This window comes from Pelobates fuscus, chromosome 5 (genome assembly GCF_036172605.1).
Source record: "Pelobates fuscus isolate aPelFus1 chromosome 5, aPelFus1.pri, whole genome shotgun sequence".
Taxonomy (NCBI): domain Eukaryota; kingdom Metazoa; phylum Chordata; class Amphibia; order Anura; family Pelobatidae; genus Pelobates; species Pelobates fuscus.
The window spans coordinates 69980605-70003359 of NC_086321.1; the positions used below are offsets into that span (position 1 = coordinate 69980605).

At 38.0% G+C, this 22755-nt stretch overlaps 1 protein-coding gene across 1 annotated transcript; it reads left to right on the plus strand.

The window, feature by feature from the left end:
- Positions 1-85: 85 nt before the first annotated feature.
- DNAJC21 (DnaJ heat shock protein family (Hsp40) member C21) lies at positions 86-20579 on the plus strand. The gene is made up of 12 exons (XM_063456846.1): positions 86-244; positions 2095-2188; positions 2596-2719; positions 7679-7801; positions 8280-8584; positions 9708-9853; positions 10326-10413; positions 17914-18075; positions 18610-18655; positions 18853-19070; positions 19191-19272; positions 19976-20579. The coding sequence occupies exons 1-12, from the start codon at positions 148-150 to the stop codon at positions 20135-20137; spliced, it is 1647 nt and encodes a 548-aa protein (XP_063312916.1). The 5' UTR covers positions 86-147; the 3' UTR covers positions 20138-20579.
- The last annotated feature ends 2176 nt before the right edge of the window (positions 20580-22755 follow it).

The window sequence follows — 22755 nt, forward strand, 5'->3', positions numbered from 1 at the left end:
CTCTGGCAACTGAAGCTAAGAAGGGCAAAGAAAGTGCCGGCTACGTCATCACGCCCCCTCCACCCGACGTCACTTCCGACGGGATCACCAACACGTGTGGTACAGAGAGTTTTTTTTTTTTTTTTGCCGGCTGCTGGGAGTTCCGCAATGAAGTGTCATTACGAGGTTCTCGGGGTCCGCACAGACTGCACGGATGACGACCTCAAGAAAGCTTACAGGAAGCTGGCACTGAAATGGCACCCGGGTAAGGCGGGCAGGGCGGCCTCTGGCATTCCATGGGCTGGGACTTACCGCTTGTAGGATTGGCAGCGTCTGGAATACCCATGATGCATTGCCGCTCCTAAAACAGGGACCATTAGGCGCTATATATACCCTGCCAGTCACCTCTGCCATGTCCATGGTGATGTGTGACGGTGGTTGCCATGTCCATGGTGATGTGTGACGGTGGTTGCCATGTCCATGGTGCTGTGTGACGGTGGTTGCCATGTCCATGGTGCTGTGTGACGGTGGTTGCCATGTCCATGGTGCTGTGTGACGGTGGTTGCCATGTCCATGGTGCTGTGTGATGGCTGCCATGTCCATGGTGCTGTGTGATGGCTGCCATGTCCATGGTGCTGTGTGATGGCTGCCATGTCCATGGTGCTGTGTGATGGCTGCCATGTCCATGGTGCTGTGTGATGGCTGCCATGTCCATGGTGCTGTGTGATGGCTGCCATGTCCATGGTGCTGTGTGATGGCTGCCATGTCCATGGTGCTGTGTGATGGCTGCCATGTCCATGGTGCTGTGTGATGGCTGCCATGTCCATGGTGCTGTGTGATGGCTGCCATGTCCATGGTGCTGTGTGATGGCTGCCATGTCCATGGTGCTGTGTGATGGCTGCCATGTCCATGGTGCTGTGTGATGGCTGCCATGTCCATGGTGCTGTGTGATGGCTGCCATGTCCATGGTGCTGTGTTGTGGCTGCCATGTCCAAGGTGATGCGTGACGGTGGCTGCCATGTCCAAGGTGATGCGTGACGGTGGCTGCCATGTCCAAGGTGATGCGTGACGGTGGCTGCCATGTCCAAGGTGATGCGTGACGGTGGCTGCCATGTCCAAGGTGATGCGTGACGGTGGCTGCCATGTCCAAGGTGATGCGTGACGGTGGCTGCCATGTCCAAGGTGATGCGTGATGGTGCTGCGTGACGGTGCCTGCCATGTCCATGGTGCTGCGTGACGGTGCCTGCCATGTCCATGGTGCTGCGTGATGCTGGCTGCCATGTCTGGTGCTGTGTGATGTTACTGTGGTAGACTGGCAGTGTGTTGGCACTCTTCACTGTTTCCTTGGGGCTGACATCTTAGCACTCCCTTGATCTCAATGTATCTTTCCTGGTAAAATATTTTATAAATAATAATAATAATAATAATGCTGATCTAATTTAAGGATAGGGCACATCTGGCCACTGTCATTAAACTTAGCTGGTTTTGCTACAAACAAAACTGGTTTTCCCTGTTTTTGTAATCCTCTACCAGGAGAATGTGCTACTTAGCACTCATACTTTTACCAGCCTTAGAATAGTTACAGTCTGAAGTGCTGGACTGCACCTTATATGTGTAATTACTTGATTACAGATGTGTCATGTTCTTGGGGGGTCAAGGTTATTTACTGTGAATACTAATACTGTAGTGTGAATTGTCAGGAATACACTTGGTAGCAAAATTGTGGGGGTTACTGTTAACAATTTCACTTTGAATTCCCGACAGTTATCCCAATATTGAATAACCCAGTGTTTGGGTTTTTTGGAGGGTAGGGGGGAAAGGAGGTATATAATCTTTTTATAAATGCAGATTTTTATCATTATCCACTGTTCCGTGCACCTTAATGTTAGGCAATTCTTTGATGGTCTCGGCTTTGTATGTGATAAAAAGATGATTGAGTTTATTGTAGTGAATTTGACAAAAAAGATGTTTGGAAGGTTATCGTACTTTGAATTAACTATAATATTTTATTTGAAAACCTTTAGAAATTGTCTTTAATTATGAATATCGTTATGTTAGACAATATAATTATCCCCCCTCCTCCACTTTTCTAAATTTAGACTGTCTGTTTTCTAGATAAGAACTTGGATAACCCAGAAGAAGCTGCTGAGCAGTTTAAATTGATCCAGGCAGCTTATGATGTTATAAGTGACCCACAGGAAAGAGCTTGGTAAGTACAAAAAATTTAATTTAATTTGGGTAAGTGTCAAAATTGATCAGTAGGGTCATTTTCCAGAGGTATAATGGAGCGTACTGTGAAAAGTTAAAGGAACACTATAATGTCAGGAATACAAACCTGTATATCTGACACTATAATGCTGTTTAGATGACCGTCCCTTTCCAATCACACTAAAAAGGTGTTTCATTCACCATTTCTGCACACAACGCAGTTTAAGAATAGATATTTGAACATCGTGAACTGGGCTGTGTGAAATGATCGAAAGAGTCAATGACATGCATGTGCATTGGTGCAGTCTGGTTCTATATTTTACAAATATCTGAGTGGTGTACTTTGTGCACCATAAACTTGGCAATCGTGCAAAGTGTATAATTACTGCACATTCATATTTTTTGCAGGTATGATAACCACCGGGATGCCCTGTTGAAAGGAGGGGTGGATGGGGAGTACCAGGATGACAGCCTGGATCTGGTTCTGTATTTTACTGTGACTTGCTACTCTGGCTACGGGGATGATGACAAGGTAACTGAGCAAATCATGCTTGTTCAATGTATACCCTTCCCTCTTGCAAACCGTGCATCTCTCAAATATGGAATTCAGCTCAGACTTAATACTGAGATTTCATTTGTCTTTGCCATTAATTGTTGTTGAGACATGGACTGTTTTCTGTGAGGCTATTGTATGGGAATTTAGTATGCCATTTATTTTATTTGAAGGTTCAATGAAAAGATTTTTGGTCACTGCCCAATTTCATGGAGTACGGAGCAGTATTTACCATAGAAAGACTGTCCATGATTAAACTCCTAGCTTCTTCTAATTTCACTTATTTGCACTTCCCACCATGACTTGTTTTGAGACATGGCATGGGACACAATTACATAGGGATGAAAATATAATCGTGCCTCTTCGTAAATCAATGGTAAGATCACACCTTTGAATATGCTGTGAAATTTTGGACACCAGTTCTAAAGAAGGATATTATGGAATTAGAAAAAGTGCAGAGGCAGGCTACATAATTAATAAAAGGAATTGAACATTTATTTATGAAGAGAGGTTAATAGATTTAAACCTGTTTATTTTAGAAAAACTGTGCTTTAGAGGGGATAGGATCACATTATACAAATATATTTTGGGTCAATACAAACCATTGTCTGGAAAACTATTCATAAACTGGACTATACATAGGGCATGACGTCATGCATGTAGACTGGAAAGAGATTTAGTTTAACACAAATTAAATAGATTTTTTTACAGTAAGAACAATAAGGATGTGGAATTCTCTGCCTCAAGAGGTGGTTTTATTAGTCTGTTCAGATGTTTAACCCCTTAACGCCGTTACGGCGTTCTATGCCGTCGCGGCTTTAAAGGGCTTTAAAGCCGTTGCGGCGGCATAGAACGCCGTTACGGCGTTCTATGCCGTCGCGGCTTTAAAGGGCTTTAAAGCCGTTGCGGCGGCATAGAACGCCGTAACTGCTTGCAGCCCCAGGAGCAGAGGTGTACACACCTCCGCCGCGATCCTCTTCTGGGGGGCTGTCTGAGAGCCCAGGCAGCCCCCCTCCGGCAAATGAGGCCCCCGGGGGCCATGTGATCGCTCTCAAAGAGCGATCACATGGCCCCCTATAGCTGGCTATGGATCTGCCAGCAGGGGGACTGTCAAAAATATTAGACAGTCCCCCTGCTGGTAGGTAGTGTAAAAAAAAAAAATATTAAAATGTTATAAAATAAATTAAATGCCTTTTTATATATATATATATATATATAATATGTATGTGTGTGTATATATATATATATATATATATATATATATATATATATATATATATTATATATGTAACGTCATACGTAATGTATTTTAATATTAGTATATATATTAATATTAAAATACACTTAGAATGACGTTACATATATATAATATGTATATATAATATATATAATCTACATATATATATATACGCATAATTACAATAATAAATAAATAAAATAATTAAATAAATAAAATATTGAAACAAAATATAAAATAATTTATATATTCATATGTAATTTCATTCTAACTGTATTTTGTTATTAATATATATATATTGGAAACAGAATACACTTAGAATGACATTCTATATATATATTTATCTATATATAAAATACAAATAACCGCAAATATATATATATATATATAGAGATAAATACATATAATTACATAAAAGATTACATTAGTATACACGTAGAATTTATATACCTATAAATGCATATATATTAAAATTCTACGTGTATATTTAAGTAATTTTTTAACATAATTATGTCATTTGATTAATTAAAATTTGATTGACATGCCTGACAACACAGGGAGAAAGTGCAGAGAATTTAATTCGCAAGCACTATATTTGACCCTGTAACTCTGCAAGACACCATAAAACCTGTACATAGGGGGTACTGTTTTACTCGGGAGACTTCGCTGAACTCAAATATTAGTGTTTCAAACTGGTAAATTGTATTACAACGATGATATTTTAAGTAAAAGTGAAGTTTTTTGCATTTTTTACAAACAAACGGCACTTTTATGGACTATATTATTGTTGTAATATGTTTTACTGTTTTAAAACACTAATATTTGTGTTTAGTGAAATCTCCCAAGAATAACAGTACCCCACATGTACAGGTTTTATGGTGTTTTGGAAAGTTAGAGAGTCACATATAAGGCTTGCATTTCATTTTTTTGACATTGAAATTTGCCAGATTAGTTATGTTGCCTTTGAGACCGTATGGTAGCCCAGGAATAAGAATTACCCCCATGATGGCATACCATTTGCAAAAGTAGACAACCCAAGGTATTGCAAATGGGGTATGTCCAGTCATTTTTAGTAGCCACTTAGTCACAAACACTGGCCAAATATTAGTTTTTTGCTTTTTTCACACAAAAACAAATATGAACGCTAACTTTGGCCAGTGTTTGTGACTAAGTGGCTACTAAAAAAAACTAAACATACCCCACGTTCAATACCTTGGGTTGTCTACTTTTTCAAATGGTATGCCATTATGGGGGTAATTCTCATTCCTGGGCTACCACACCGTCTCAAAGGTAACATTACTAATCTGGCAAATTTCAATTTGAAAATGGAACGTTCTATATTTGACCCTGTAACTTTCCAAAACACCATAAAACCTGTTAATGGGGGGTACTGTTGTACTCGTGAGACATCGCTGATTACAAATATGTGCATTTTGTTGCCGTAAAACCTAACAGTATTATGACATTTACAGCTAAAATGTGAGGCGGAACTACAAATGTAAAAAAAAAAAAAAAATTCTCAGTTTTTTTTTTATTTTATTCATAATAAATTGTTTCATATACAAATATTTTATATGAAATGAAAGCCCTGTTTCTCCTGAACAAAATGATATATAATAAGTGTGGGTGCATTTAATATGAAAGAGGGGAACTACGGGTGAACAGACATATAGCGCAAATTCCAGTTTTTGTTTACGTTTTGTTTTGATCAGAACGTGTACTATTGACTCCGTCCTGAAGGGGTTAAACAGCAAATGGATAAATAGTTGCAAACACAATGTTCAAGAATACAAGTTTTTAATAGGTGGGGTTAACCGCTTTTTGGTCCAAGGATAGATCTGACTGCGATTCTGGGGTCAAGAAGGATTTTTTTCCTAGTTTGTTGGAATATTGGAAGTGCTTCAAATAGTTGTGTTTTTTTGTGTTTTTTTTTTGCTTTCTTTTGGATCAAAAATAACAGAAAGGAAGATCTTTAGAGAGATGGGGAAACTCATCCCTACCTATGATCAACCAAAATAGGAAACCCCTTCCTAGCTGTAATGCTAAAACTTAACCTTTATTAGAGAAAAAATAAAACAGAAAATAAGGAGTGGCACCCTAATAACTGTGGTAGTGGACAATAACAATAATAGAATAATAAAATTGTCGTCCTTAAAGACCACTAAGACCACTTTCTTTTGGATCAACAGCAAAAACAGATGTGGGAATGGCTGAACTTGACCGCATGTCTCTTTTTTTCAGCCTATAACCATGATAATGTTATGGAAACATTTAAGCAAGGACGAAAAAGACTCAACTGCTGGAATGAACCAGACTAGTCAAGTGTACAACTGGATATGATGAACAAAATAATAATAAATCTACAAATAAAGTAAATATAGTCTAGTGAAAACACCAGTAAATAATGGTGAGAAACTTGCCGAAATGGCTAACCTCTATGTACATAAAATGATGCCTATGTGCCTACAGAGCTCCCAGATAGCTAACTGGCTAGTGACTTTATTAAGTAGAAAGAAATGGTCAAATCCAGAGCTAGGGGCCCATAGAGTAGGTATAAGTCAAATGACAAACATAGGTATCTGGGGTGCAGTCACGTACAGCTAAACACGGTGCTTGAGTCGTGTAACTGCAAGAAGGTCTATAAACTTAGTAACCAATATGTATGCAGTATCTGGTCTGCGGTATACTAAGTGATAGTCCCACTGTCATAAGGGGTGTCATAAATGGGTTAATGGATACCTAGCATAAATGACATAGGGAAACAAACGTATATATATAGCGTCCCCCTAAATAAATCTCGATAACTGTAACGCTAAACAAATAATGGTTACAGTGTATACTCGAAAAACCCCAAATGCTACTTCTGTGAGAAATACTCAACAGATAATAAATGTGAGTTGAGTATTTCTCACAGAAGTAGCATTTGGGGTTTCTCGAGTATACACTGTAACCATTATTTGTTTAGCGTTACAGTTATCGAGATTTATTTAGGGGGACGCTATATATATACGTTTGTTTCCCTATGTCATTTATGCTAGGTATCCATTAACCCATTTATGACACCCCTCTATGGGCCCCTAGCTCTGGATTTGACCATTTCTTTCTACTTAATAAAGTCACTAGCCAGTTAGCTATCTGGGAGCTCTGTAGGCACATAGGCATCATTTTATGTACATAGAGGTTAGCCATTTCGGCAAGTTTCTCACCATTATTTACTGGTGTTTTCACTAGACTATATTTACTTTATTTGTAGATTTATTATTATTTTGTTCATCATATCCAGTTGTACACTTGACTAGTCTGGTTCATTCCAGCAGTTGAGTCTTTTTCGTCTGTTCTAAAAGTTATAGGGGTCAAGCCCCAGGACACCCCTGGAGTGTCCAATTAGGTGTTCCTCCACCAGTGAAACGGTCCGTATTTGTTTGGACTTTCCTCACAGGTGGAACTTCTGTTATATTTAAACATTTAAGCAAGTATGGCCAAATGTTTTTTGTGTTATAATTAAAAGAATAGACAAACAAAAAGAAATGGGATCTTGATGTAGTGGTGTGGAGCAAATAGTCTTTGGAGTCAGTCCCAAGTTATATATGTGCTTTTTCGGTGCTCTCTCTGAATGCTAATTATTCTCTTTGTTATACCGGCAAGGTAAAAAACAGACTTTTCTTACAATTTTTGTCTATTTTCTCATTTATTTGTTTCAGGGATTTTATGCTGTATACCGACAAGTTTTTGAATCAATTGTCAAAGAAGAAATGGAATCTAAAATGGGTGAAGATGTGGAGGAATTTCCAACTTTCGGAGATTCACAGAGTGACTATGACACGGTATACTTTATATATTATAAAGTGTGTGTGTGTGTGTGTGTGTGTGTGTGTGTGTGTGTGTGTATATATATATATATATATATATATATTTTTTTAATACATTTAATAAACTATACATTTGCTTCCATTGATTCTGGTTAAAGGAAGATACCTCCCTTACAATTCAGAGAGCGACAACCCAAACACATTAGTGCATTGGTTTTTCATAATAAGCAGCTCACTACATTTCATAGTTTAAAATTACATTTTCACTTACAATGATTTGATTCTGTAATCTATCACTCCTGTGGCATGACTGTTACTGTATGTATGTATTTATGTATGTGACATACAATCCACAAAATATATCCATCACTTATGGGACTTCCACACATCCGTGTGTGTTTCTCGACTGCTCCAAAATATTATTATAAAATACATGCATTTCTTTTAAATATTATTGTTCATACGTAAAACAAATCCTTTGCTTTTCTTACAGATTGTGCACGCTTTCTATGCTTACTGGCAAAGCTTTTGTACAATGAAAAACTTTGCTTGGAAAGAAGAATATGACACTAGGCAGGCATCTAACCGGTGGGAGAAACGGGCCATGGAGAAGGAGAATAAGAAGACCAGGGAGAAGGCACGAAAGGAAAGAAATGAACTGGTCCGACAGCTAGTGGCCTTCATCAGGAAAAGAGATAAGCGAGTGCAAGCTCATCGCAAGCTGGTAGAGGAACAGAATGCAGAAAAAGCCAAGAAAGTGGAAGCACTTCGTAGACAGCAGAAGTTACAGCACGCTAAGTAAGTGTTGTTCCTTAAAACATTGAATCCTGAATTTTTCAAGTCGGCTAGCTTACTACCTGAAATTTGTGGTTCCCTTGTCAAGTCTCAACAATTCCTTGTTGAGTACATTATCTCATGAACAGGAACATACTTCTTATTAGAACACTGTCATCTATAATATGGTATATAGAATATATATAGTATATAGAGTATAGATATTTGTTGCTTAGACATTTACCAGATGTACATATTGAGTAGTTAAAGTATAATGTTAAAACAAAAACTGACCTGTTTTATTTAAACAAAATTAGAAACCCATACATAAAAAAAAAAAAAATTGCACTAAATTCTCTGGTGATAGAGCAGACATTGGGTGCCAGGAATATATTGGGTTTCGTCTAACTGTTTGGCAGTGAATATAGGAAAGGGTCCATAGCTTCTTTGCACCAAAACCATTACACTGAGCTATAGTGGTTATGATGCCTATTTAATGCATTGTATAAGTAATAAAACAAAAGCAGACAATTTAAAACAAGATGCAAACTTTTAAAGTTCCTTAATTCCGTGTAAATGCCCACACATTAAATAATCAGTGTTGAGGTCTGCTCTCACCAGATGTTGGCTTAGACAATTGGGAGCCTCTTATTCTAATCTGTGAAATCGGAACTGTTGTATATGTTAAACTCTGCACTGTAAAGATTAAAATATAGGAAGGCTTATAAGTTACAGATCAGTTTTCTGTGCACCACCTCAGTTCTGCTGAGAAACGGGTTTCTGGGACTGTCATTTATCAGCTTTCTACTATTGAAATCTTTTAGATGAACCAGAACTCCGCTGTATTCTTCTGTTTATGTGTTCCCTGTATGTTATTGGTCACTGCCTGCTAGGCGGGAGGGACTGTGTGCTTGTACAAGTACCAGCAAGATGGATATAGAGTAAGAACCAACCAGAAGGATATATTTTATAATTGATGAGGTAGGACCGAAGGCAAAATTAAGCTGCAGAATGCTGCAATGCCTATTAATTTGAAAAATACTAATCAAAATTGTACAAGCAACATAATTTAGGTAAGATGGAGCAAAATTTGTTTTGGTGTCTGAAGTGCCCCATTAGGCTGATTTCTGCTTCCACATGTTTAAAGGCTGGCAGAGCAATATAAGGAGCAGAGCTGGATGGCCATGTCTGACCTGGAGAAAGAGCTACAGCAGATGGAGGCTCAGTATGACAAGCAGTTTGGGGACCAATTAGATGATGCTGATGGAGTTGATACGGAAGAACAGGAAGAAGGTGATTATACTAAAAAAAAAAAGAAAAATGTATTCCCTAATTGTCATGTACTTGTGATGCACTTTAGGTAAAATATGTTCTTCCCCTTATGCACCATCCTGCTTTTAGATATATATTAGCTTAACTTTAAAGTTCACAAGTCATTCACGTGAAATTTAGATATTTTGTAAACAAAAACATTTTAATGTTTGTATAGTGATCGCCAAAATTCTGGGAAATGTGCAGATGATAGTTGTAAAAGATATAGTTTATAGTTCATCAGATTTATGAAGAACCATGTGCATCCCACAATAATTTTGGCTCAATTCAGTGTGTGCATAGCATTCTAGGATTCATCTGCAGCTTTGTGTGGGAGGGTGAGTGCACATGCACCCCACTAAAAAAAGACCTCTAAGCAGAGTTCATATATTGTATGAATTTTTATGTCTGTTTTCTGTTCTAATTGATGTTTTATTATTGTTCACTTAAATAGGCAAAACTAGCGATGGGGATGAGGAGGATGACTTCTTTGATGACCTTTACTGTCCTGCCTGTGATAAAGTGTGTCAGACTGAGAAAGCGTGAGTTTCTTTTCCTTTTTTTCCTCTTATGGGTTTTACAAACTTTAAATTGTGTAAAACTGCAAAATGCTGACAAATAAATTGCACTTAGGAGCTATTCAAACAATGTTTTATTTGTTGTCAACCTTTTAAATTGATCTTTAATATACTACAAATGTTAAAGAATTTTTGTGATAAGACAATGTGTAAAGTAAAGAAACTCGTAAATAAAATAGAATTTTTGTTTTCAACTTATCACAATAATGTAGAATTCTCATTTTATAATGCAGCAGCTTTATCTGCTTGCATTTTATACATGCACCGTGATAATAATGGTCACTAAATTAAAATGTTTATGCATGTAAACACACACGCACACTTTAGCAATCATTGTGGTGTATTTAAAGCTTGAAGTAGCCCTTACCCTTATATCAAAGGAGGTTTTAAGTCTCCAAACAATGTGAGAGTGCAGTATGGGTCACTGCAGTGCACAGGCTTAAAAAGTGCATGTGCTGTGATGACTTGTATTTGCACTGGCACTACCTTGTATTTTTCCAATCTCGAGCTCTGTGTATTTGCAGTGAAGATGCTCTGGGATATGCACAGTGCTGCAAAAGTAATTCTTTTTTGTATTTTGTACATGGTTATTGTAGTTTTTTTTTTTTTTTTTCCCTATATTCTATAAATACATTTTACAAATGTTTTCTAGAAGCTGTAGCATATGATATATGAAAACGTGCCCTATTCTCCTGCATCATTTGCAAATAGCTGTTCTACTATTTCAAAATTCAAACTGACACTCGTACACTCTGGAAATGTTTTAAGCAAAAGAATTTTGGCAGATATTCAATTTGTCCCTTCTCCTTATCCAGAACTGTTCTTGGAAAAGGGGACCCTTTTATATATATGTGATCTTTTGGAGTTAATGTTTGATATAGGAGAGAAATCTCTCTAATTGCACAGTTGCTTCCAATAATTATTTTGAATTCTAGCTGGCAGAGCTGAATCTGACTTTACTCTTCCAGAATGCAAAGGGTTAAATACCTGTAGGTGTATCTTTCATTCAGTAGGAGGAATACAATCTGTTTATTTCCCTTTTAAAATAACTCTTCTGAAATACAGATATTGAGATATTTTCCAAAATATTGGTGGACAGACTGAAGACAATCATTCCAGGTCTTCTACATAAAGATTAAACTGAATTCGTCACAAAGAGATATAGCAGACAACACTCAAAAGATCTTAAACATAATAAATCACTTGAATCAGCAAAAAGATCAGTCAGTTTTCCTAGCATTAGATGCAGAAAATGCTTTTGACAGGGTGAACTGGAGATTCCTGGGCTTGGTTATGGAGAATTTTGGCCTGACTGTTTTATTTAAAGATAGTACCATGACATTATACACATCTCCTCATGCAAGAGTCATTGGCCCTGGTATCGTTTCCCAATGGTTTAGTTATTAACAAGGGTACAAGACAAGGTTGCCCTTTGGCGCCACTCTTGTATATTTTAAGCATTGAACCATTGGCAGCTGCAATAAGGCAAAGTGAGTTGATCTGTGGTAAAAAAATCTTAACTGAGCATCATAAAATCACATTGTACACAGATTACATTTTGCTTACAATAGGGATCGACCGATTATCGGTTTTACCGATATAATCGGCCGATATTCTGTATTTTCGGCAATATCGGTATCGGCCAATAGGGATACCGATATTGCCGATAATACCTCCCAGGACCGCCAAGCTCATTACAAGCCCGGCGGTCCTGGGGGGGCGGGCAGCAAGCGTTTACTCACCTCCCAGCAGCTCCTCCAGCTTCCCAGTGTAAATCTCGCGAGACCCGCTGCCAGCTCTGACGGCCGCGGGTCTCGCGAGATTTACACTGGGGAGCTGGAGGAGCTGCTGGGAGGTGAGTAAACGCTTGCTGCCCACTCCCCCCCACAGTTAAGCCAATGCCACTGGGACCACCAGGGATTAACATATCCCCCCTCCCTGGTAAGGCAACAAGCAGGGAGGGGGGACAACAGCAAAAAAATAATAATAATTAAATATATAAAAAAATTAAAAATAATTTAATATAAAAAAATAATAATTTAATAAAAAATGCCCCCTCACACATACACTCTATTATTATACACATACACTACACAAACACACTGTGTATATAATTCAGTGTTTATATAATGCAGTGTGTTTGTATAGTGTGTGTGTATAATAATGCAGTGTGTTTGTATAGTGTGTGTGTACATATAATGCAGTGTGTTTGTATAGTGTGTGTACATATAATGCAGTGTGTTTGTATAGTGTGTGTGTATATAATGCAGTGTGTTTGTATAGTGTGTGTGTGTGTGTGTGTGTGTATAATGCACACTACACAATAAACACACACACTATACAAACACACTGCATTATACACACACACACTATACAAACACTGCATTATATACACAGTGTGTTTGTGTAGTGTGTTTATATAATTCAGTGTGTTTGTGTAGTGTGTTTATATAATTCAGTGTGTTTGTGTAGTGTGTTTATATAATGCACACCACACACACTCTGCATTATATACATACACTATACAAACACACACACTCTGCATTATATAAACACACACACTACACAAATACACACACTCTGCATTCCTTATATACACACACTACACAAACACGCACACTTTGCATTTAGTATATACAGCATTCACTTTACACACACACTGCATTCACTTTACGCACACTACCTACACACTACACAAACACTCTGCTTTCATTATATACACACTAGACAAATACACACTGCATCCACTACACACACTAGACAAATACACACTGTATCCACTACACAAACACACACTGCATCCACAACACACACACTGCATCCACAACACTCACACTACACAAACTGCATCCACAACACACACTGCATCCACTACACACACACACTACACTTTCCAAAATGATAAATGTACAGAATATCGGCAAATTATATCGGCTATCGGCCTAAAAGTTCACAGAATATCGGTATCGGCTCTAAAAAATCAATATCGGTCGATCCCTAGCTTACAATGGCAAACCCACTGGATTCTATCCCACATGTCGAAAAACTGATTGATTGATTTATGAATTTAATAAATTTTCAGAATATAAGCTGAATGCAAATAAAACTCAAACTCTAATTTTTAACACTTCTTCTGACTGTGTAGAAAAATTAAAAAAGGTTATAATTGGGACTGGGCTAGACAAAGAATAGAATATCTAGGTATTTTTATAAGATACAATTTAAATAATAGAAAATTATAAAGTAATGCTTTCATCATTTTAAGAAAACTTCCAGGGGGCGGAGCCTGACTACACAAGGGAGCAGTCGCCATATTCCCTAGCTCCGGGAAAAATAGACTTAAAGCCCGCAAATATCGCGAACATCGACCCCATAATCACCACGAAAGTGCCAGATACCAACAGAGGGCACCGCACGGAACCCGCCGATGCCGTTCTTTCACACCGCAACACGAAAGACCCGCAGCCGCGGCCCTAAGGCCTACCACGCGGGAAGCAGCCCACTCGAGCTGGCCTGGGCCCCAGGAGTGTGGAGCAGTCTCGGCGCACACGATCCGACCCAGAACGCACCCCCTGCAGAGGACATGGGGAGAAAGTCACAGAAACAGCCGCCCTCCACCTCACAGACTCACCGGGACATTAGCCAGCTGCTGAGAACACCAACACCGGCCCCGGCCCAGACCCCACAGGCGGAGGAAGAGGACCAAACCCCAGCACATACCGGGGATACCACCCCACAAAGAGTGGAAGAAATGGCTCCTGCAACAAAGGGGGACATCCAGGACATGCTGGCTAGCCTCCAACGAAACCTCCGACATATGTGGGAAGCTGACCTGGCAGCACTCAAAACAGAGGTACATACGCTTACAGCCCGCACCCAAACGACTGAGACAGAAGTCTGTGCCCTGAAACAAGACCTGAACTCACTACACGATCAGGTACAACAGATGCAAGCTACACAAACCAACATTTTAAACCAAGTTAACATACTAGACGATAGGGGTAGACGAAAAAACATCAAACTCAGGGGAATCTCAGAAGCAGTACCTTTGGAGGAACTACCACACTACGTTAGAAGATTAGTGTCCTCCCTCCTCCCAACACGACAAGCAAAACATTTTACCTTTGACGGGGTCTATAGGATCACCAAATCGCCGCAAGCCCCCAACGCAGCACCACGCGATGTAATCCTGCGATGTCACTCTCTGTCAGACAAAATGGACCTAATAATCGCCCTCAGAGGGAAGACGCCATACCAATTCGAAAACAGCACCATCTCCTCCTTTCAGGACTTAAGTAGATCTACCCTGTTATGGCGCAAGGAAATGCAACCCATCACTAAACTCCTCCAAAAAGCAGGACTACCGTACCGGTGGTCAACCCCTAGATCTCTGCTGGTCACGAAGGAGGGGAAAACATACAAGGCAACTGACCCGGCGCACGGCCCTGCCTTCATGACAGCGTTGGGCCTCACCCCGCAAGGGTTACCCATTCCAAGAACACCTAATACTTACCAGAGAGACCCAGAGGACTCCCCTTCTCCCACGCGAAGAGGAGGAAGAGACCCAGAAACCTGAACTCACCCAAAGGAACAGACACACAGACTATAACCTTGTTGATTTAATTTTTACTCCTCACTTTCTTCCAGTCTATTTGTATTTTTATTATTCAACACCATTCAATGTACGTGATAATAACGCAATGCTTCTTTTCCCGCACAATCTCTGCTCCTGAGACGCCACCCACACTCTCCTCCCTAATTCCAAACAAGAGGGCGACGGCCCCACATACAGAATCTAACACTCCCCCTACCCCCCCCCCCCCAATGCCCTGGGGTTAAAGGGCATAGCCGATTGGAGCGCAGAGCCCCACGCCAGTACCTCAGGGTACAGGGACCGGAGCACCACAGCGCCCGGACGCAATAGGCGCACCCCGCTCACTAAACAGATGGCCACGCTCCTAGCTACACCCGCCCTCAGATAGACGATACCTTACTAGCTAGGCCAAAGACCTACCTACGCAGGCTCAACACACTCAGGAACGGGCTCGCTAGACAACAGTGCTAGTGTACCACTAGCCGCGCATATTCTGCTTCCACGCGCCCAAATTCCTATCTGCAACCCCGAGACAGACCACCCGACTCTAAAGGGGAAACCATGCGTCCACAGGCAGGCGACATAATATAGCAGGTCCCCAAGATCAATAACGCCAGGTTGCGAGACAGCTTATAAACACCTAGACCAACCTAGACGACTCCACATGGCAGAGCCACCTCAGCATAATCCCCAGCCTAGCTTGTCCTAGCTCCAAAGTAGGCTAATCGCTATAACCTAACAGCCCACTATATTAAAAACGTGCATTGCATGTCGAAGCCAATTTATTGTAGTGACAAAATCAGAATACAAAGTTAACTCACTGCCGTTGCGGCAGATGAAGAAATGTCTGTACCTTTAATATTGCACTGAAAATAAAGAAATTAAAAAAAAAAAAAAGAAAACTTCCAGAAATGGAAGTCTCTTGGTTAGGGAGATTAAATACAAATTACACCTATGTATTACCAAAACTAATGTATCTGTGTCGTTCAATACCTATTAGAGTACCCCTTTATATCTTTCTCAATTAAAAAAAACAAAAAACATTTATCGAATTTATATGTAGAGGCAAAACTTCTAGAATTGAATATAAAGTATTAACTAGGGAAATTAAAAAGCTTGGTATAAACTTTCCTGATCTAATAGAACTGCACAACATAATTATGTTTACTCATTTCTTGAAATGGGATAACCATATAAGTGCTTATCCAAGCTGGGGAAAAAAAGAGGATTCTTATCTAAAAATAACCTTATTTAATCCAATATGACTTGGACTTGATAAATATAATAGTGATATTTCATTTAACATAATTGTTAAAATTATAATTAAATCTATGAGAATCTTTAAAAAAAAAAAAAAAAATTTTTTTTTTAAAAAATTGATATTTCTAACAATTTACTCCTTTCTGCACCATTGGACATACTTCAATTCTATACCCACGATATTGATTTATCAAAGTGGAAGTATTGTAACATCTATAATATATCTCAGATTGTATCGCATGGGAAACTAAAGTAATTTAATGATTGTTTACCAGATGGAGAACTATATAATTATGTTCAACTTAATCATCTAACTAACATTATCAAAATTGGGGAAAATCCAAAATTCTGACAATTTTATTAACAAACATTACAAAAGTAAACTTATCTCTAGTACTAAACAGCTATTAAAGAATGATAGGATATTAGAGAAACCCCAAACTATATTAAAATGGGAAAGAGATATAAATAAATCCTTCTCAGTGGGAAAATGGGGAGAAGCACTAAGTAAAGTCAAGAAACCTACTCATAGCCTAAGTTTATAAGAAACCTTTTTTTAAAATTATCCATCGCTGGTATTTGACTCCATGTAGAGTAAAGACATTTTAAATATAATTATTCTGAGAACTGCTGGAGATGTTTAACCTCTGTAGGAACATTATATCATATGTGGTGGGAATATGAGAGACTGACTGAGATAAAAAGAAAGCTTTCAAATATAGTTTCAGTATTATGTTCTCGGAACATATTATCCCCTCAAACATTTCTATTACATATCGAATTTCCAAATAATAGAAAAAGACTTATAATTGTATTAATTCATATATTTATGGCTACTAAACTAGTCATTGCTCGGAAATGGAAAATCCCTGTATCGCCCTTATGGTCAGATATCGTAAACCAGATAAATTAGCATAGTCAAATAGAAGAAGATTTCTTTAGGAGAGCAGGGAAAATTACAGAATATAAAGATATATGGCCAGAATGGAGTAACATTTCCAAATGAGTAAAAGCAGTTTGATTATCTCCATAAAAAGTAATGAATGGGATTAGGGAGATTGTATGGTTTGGCACATAGCTGGATGTAAAGTTATAGAAAAAGAAAGGTACCCTGACAAATAGATATATCTACGGATAAAGATCAGATCTTTAATGCTCCCGTCACTCGAAGTATAAATAAAAATATAAAATATCTTGTATCATGACCAGTGTGAGTGTTTTTTATTTCTAAAAACAGCCTTAACAAAAAAGGAAAGGGGAAGGAAGAAAAAAAAAAGAGAGAAGTTTGATAATAAGGAAAAGGTGGAAGAGAAGAAAGAAAGGATTAAGGGGAAAACCAAAAAAAAGGGAAAGAAAAATTGTGTGTGGGGGGGAGAAATAAAATCTAATTATTGTTAAATCTAAATACAATGAATTGGTAAGGCTACCTGAAGACATAACCAAAGAAGCAACTTATATATGTGTATGTATAACTGAAATTGTTATAATATGGAATGTTTATTTGTAATCAAATGTCATTATTTCACACCAAAATAAAGAATATGTTAAACAAAAAAAAACCTCTTAAGGTCAGGATTTGCTATTGAGTGACCTGTTACTGTCATCGACAGAATGCGTAATCATGAGAAATCAAAGAAGCATCGTGAGATGGTAGCTTTGCTGCGGCAGCAGCTGGAGGAGGAAGATGAGTTGAATTCACTTGTAACCAAGGAAAATGGTATCCAGGAAGCAGAAAATGCCTTATCAGATGAAGAACCTGAGGAGATTCCAAAGTAAGTTTATGTATTTATGATTTAGATTATGCATTCCTGCAAGATAAAGTAATTTTGCTTGCTGAAATACTGTATGTGTGAAGAATGTTCTTTATTTATATATCCCCTCCCCATTCTATAGAAATTGGCACTTTTGTCAAGCAGACAACAGGTCCTGTTTTTGTTTTGTTTATGTTTTTGTTTTTAGCTCAGTGGAGCTAAACTCAAGAGGGCAGGCAGTCGCCTAGTCACTAGAGCACCTGCTTTACAAATACTTCTCATTGAGTTGCATTGGGAAGTCTACTTGAACTGCTACAGAATGTCTATGAAGAAGGGGAGGGCAGCAGACAAGATAACCTTGCAAGCTGTTTATACATCCCCTTTGAAAAATGCATACTTAAATGCATGCATGTGTTCATTTGGAGCATATCTACAAAACGGTGATCTTTATTTGTTTTGTATTTGTTCAGTGGAGCGTACCATTATGCAGCACAATTACATTTTATTTGATTCTTAACCAAATGTTATGTAATGTCTTATTTTCTTTGCCCTCAGACTTTCAAAAAAGCAACGAAAGAAGAAACAGCAAAAGGCTCCAAAGGTGTGTTGTATAAGAAAAGCGTATTAATATATTTCTTTTGGTACAATAAACATTGATACTTGTACTTTGTTGCTGTTGGCAAGATACATGTTTTTATATCCACATCATCCACCTCTATAGAATGTTCCCATTAATTTCTGTGCAGAAGCAAAGTGTATTGGCTCCATACATTTTTAGTAATCTTCGCTCTTTAACAGGTGATTGATGACAGCTTTGAGGAGCAACACCCCACAGAGTCTAACCAAAGTCCCCAAGCAGAGCCAATTAAACCAACTGCTGTTATAGCAGCAGAGCAGCCGGTTACAGTCCTCCCAGACACAGATACTGCTACAGAGTTGCATGAAAACATCCTTCCTGACACAAACGCCACACCACTGGCAAATGACACAGAGCCACAAAACGATGAAGTTAAAATGTAAGTAGTGCATATTTCATTGCCAGTGCACAGTGACAAACTTTTTTTTAAAAAACATTATTTATTTTTAATGTATTTTTTTAACACGTAAACTTTTTATATTTTTCCCTTCCCTAAAAGAGAACCTAAGGTGACTGGGAAGAAAGGCAAAAATGTGAAAAAGCCATCAAAGCAGACCACACAGTCAGACAGCCAGACTGCGGTATGGTGAATTATTTTCTCTTCATTTGGTAAATTGTATATATCCACAACCTATAGCTGAAAATAACCAAAAACACCCCCCAAAACAAATTGTGCTTTTTTTAAATTTTTATTTAGTGATAACATGTATAGAGATTTTTTTTTATTTTGTTTCAAATACATAGCATGTTAATCCACGCTAATGTAAAAGCATCCGCAGAAATCTAACCTGAGGACACAGTTTAGGCACACTTTTATCCACAAATTGTTGAGATGGCACCCAAGTTATTAATTTTTCTGACTCCTTACAACGTAACAAATTCCAAAAGCACTGACGCTTATGGTGCCTGGATTGTGCCTTAAAATTATACATATTAAATATTGGTTGTAGACCTACCATTGAATGTCTTTATTTATGTTGGGAAGAATGCAGTACAAAACTGACTGTTGGAGAAAGAGCAAATTAAGTCATTATTTGAGTCTTGGGGCATCACTAAGAACACTTATGTTCTATTCTCCTGTTCTGTCTTTAGGGGGAACTCGAGATTTTCATAACCTTTAATGCAAGTCCTATTTAGATTTTATATTAATTTTAGATTCTGGAAATAGGCATGCTGATATATATTTTTATATACCATCTAAATAACCATGGCTTCTTGTATCCAGTGTGGAAATAGTTGAATTTGCATCTTCCTAATATCATTTTCACCTGTTCTTCATTGCAGAAAGAAGGTCCCCTTTACTGTAACACTTGCTCAACAGAATTTCCAACACGGAACAAACTGTTTACCCATCTGAAAACATCAGGACATGCACTTGCATTAAACAACCCCACAGGAAACACAGCTGGTAGCAGCAAAAGTAAAAAAGAAAAACGAAAAAAATAGATAACTTTACATGAATCAAAACTTGAAATAAGAACTCTTATGTGTTCTATAACTTTATTATAGCTGATCTGCCAGCAATTTGCTTTAAAATACTGCATGGATCACTGTGTGAGTGCCTCAAAGCAGACTTTTGGTGCTGAAATTCCAGCTGATCTGGATTTTAAAAATATGTGCTGTACAGTTCCACCCATCTGTAAATTTACCTGGTGCTGATCTGAGAGATGTAATCCTTTGTGTTGGTACCATGGCTCCGCTCAAATGTTTTGGGGGTGGAAGCAAATTCGCCTACATCCATTGAAAGACAACATCTCTGTGCTTCACTGTTTTTTCTTTTATGGAGTCTATTTTTATGATTTAATGTTGCAAATTATCTGAATATTGGTAAGCTTTCAGATGCTTAAAGAGATACACCAGGGTGGAGATGAACATTCTTTTTCTATAAATACAGGTTATGTTAAAAATATCGGTATGTTTAAAAAATAAATTTGAAAAAAAAGTGACATAAATTCTCTCCTGTAGGCTCTATTCCATGATGCTGCTACAGCATGGAACTAAATGAATAATTTCATCCAATCAGTGCCGTTGCATCCTAACATATGGGCTGGCAATGAGCTTGTATGATTATGCTCGATGTCATACAAGCCACATTGCAGTGCTTGCCATTGGCAAGTGAACATACAGCCAGCCCTGGTGAATGTACCATGAATCCCTTCAGGCTTGCAGTGACTCTATATAATGATAATCATGTGAGATGAGAGAGCTTAGTGGAAAGGGCTCCAGCTCTAGCATCTGGTTCACTAATTTGATTTCAAAGAAGGTCATCTCAACTTTTTATCTTTCCAAGATTGATAAAATGAGTACCGGTAACATACCATTTACACCTCAGGAGATTTTTGGAAACTAAAGCAACAAACTAAATGTGCATTTAAGTTAAAAAGTTCAATACAAAATTTGTTTTGTATTCCTGGATTTTAGATTTCAGGCCATTGTAAATGGTATATCTAGTTATGAATGATGTATTTCCAAATCCGTTGTAACTGCAGTGGTTGGTTATTCCTATTTTAGAATGTAGCATAACAGCCTATCAATTATTTTTTTTATTAATAATGTGTTCTAAAGGTTGATTTACAGCACAGAAAAAACTTTATAGCCTGTTACCAATAATTATAGCTTGTGCATTTCATGTTACCTTTTAGAATAGAGGGTTGGACAAACATGGATTATCTCTGTTAAAAAGCTTTAAAACCAGCTTTACTTTTGTTTTATTAAATAGTCGACTTGCTCGTGTTTAGATTTTTGTTTTTATTTTATTTTTGCTTATTTTTGTAATCTAGAAAAGCTAGAAAAATTCGATATTTGCTACTACTTTACCAAAACTGATGGCTTTAACAGAACACTCCCACCTGTCTCCAACTCCCTTAGCACATTTACCTGAATTAAGGTGTAATGGGGTCTAGAGCCATGTCTTACCTTCCGGGGTTAAACAATTTTTCAACAGCTTAAAGCTGAGGTTGCCCCTTGGGTGTCGTGTCCTCTCTGCCTCCTCTTTGGGCTGCCATTCATTCCAGGACGTTTTACCATGCGGCTGATGATATTCTGACAGCAACAGAGGAGGCAGAGCTGTCAGGCGCTGGGGGACTAAAAGTGGTTTAACACCTGAAGGTATGACGTAGGCCAGGTAATCCTTCCGCCATAACAACTTCATATATATATAAAGTTTTATGGGATGGGAGTGAGCCTTTAAATTGTCTGTAGCTGTATATATGTGCTGGCCTTGCAATGTCATGCTTGTCTGCTGAAAATGCACTTTTGCTACTGTACATGTGTATGTATTTAAATTATTTCCCCCCCACAACTTTGGATTTTCTGTCCTGCTATTGAAATTCAGATATAAATTCAAGAATTTTATGCAATGATTTTTTTTTTTCCTCCAAGAAGATTGAAAGCACTTTATCACATTGCACTAGTAGTTTCTAACTATTTACTCCGCTTAATCATACTTGGAAATGTGAAATGTTGAGCTGGCCCTCCCAGGAAAGGAAGTTTGATCATGTTCACCTGTTTATGCTGTAAAACTATTACTGAAAACATTACCATGACAAGCAAAAGCCTAAACTACATGTGTTTTTTAATGATCAAATCACTCTGAATTTTTAATTTTTTTTTAGTTTACAAATTGCGTACTCTTCCACCTCTCATTTTATGGATTTATTTTTTTTAATACATCATTGAAATTACAAATCTTTCAATTCTGATGTCCATTCAGCTACAGCCTGTTTTTATTGTGTACCTGGGTAGATAAGTGTATGTAATAACTTGCTAGCTATGCCCTTTAAAGATTTAAAAAAAAAAAATCACCACTTAATGTGTCAAAAGAAACTACTGACATCTTTTCCCAACATCCACCCTGTGTGATTCTGACTTTCCCAATTATATGCTGCTAAATGTGATCCTTCTATCCGATATGTATTGTTGGAAATAAATTATTTTAGTACCAAGAACCATGCTATATAGTACCTGTTTTGCAACAGATGTTTCAGCTTCTGTTAATGTTGATTAGGATAATGGAGTTGTGCCCATGTGACTTACTAGTCTCATTTTACACACTCTTAATTTTA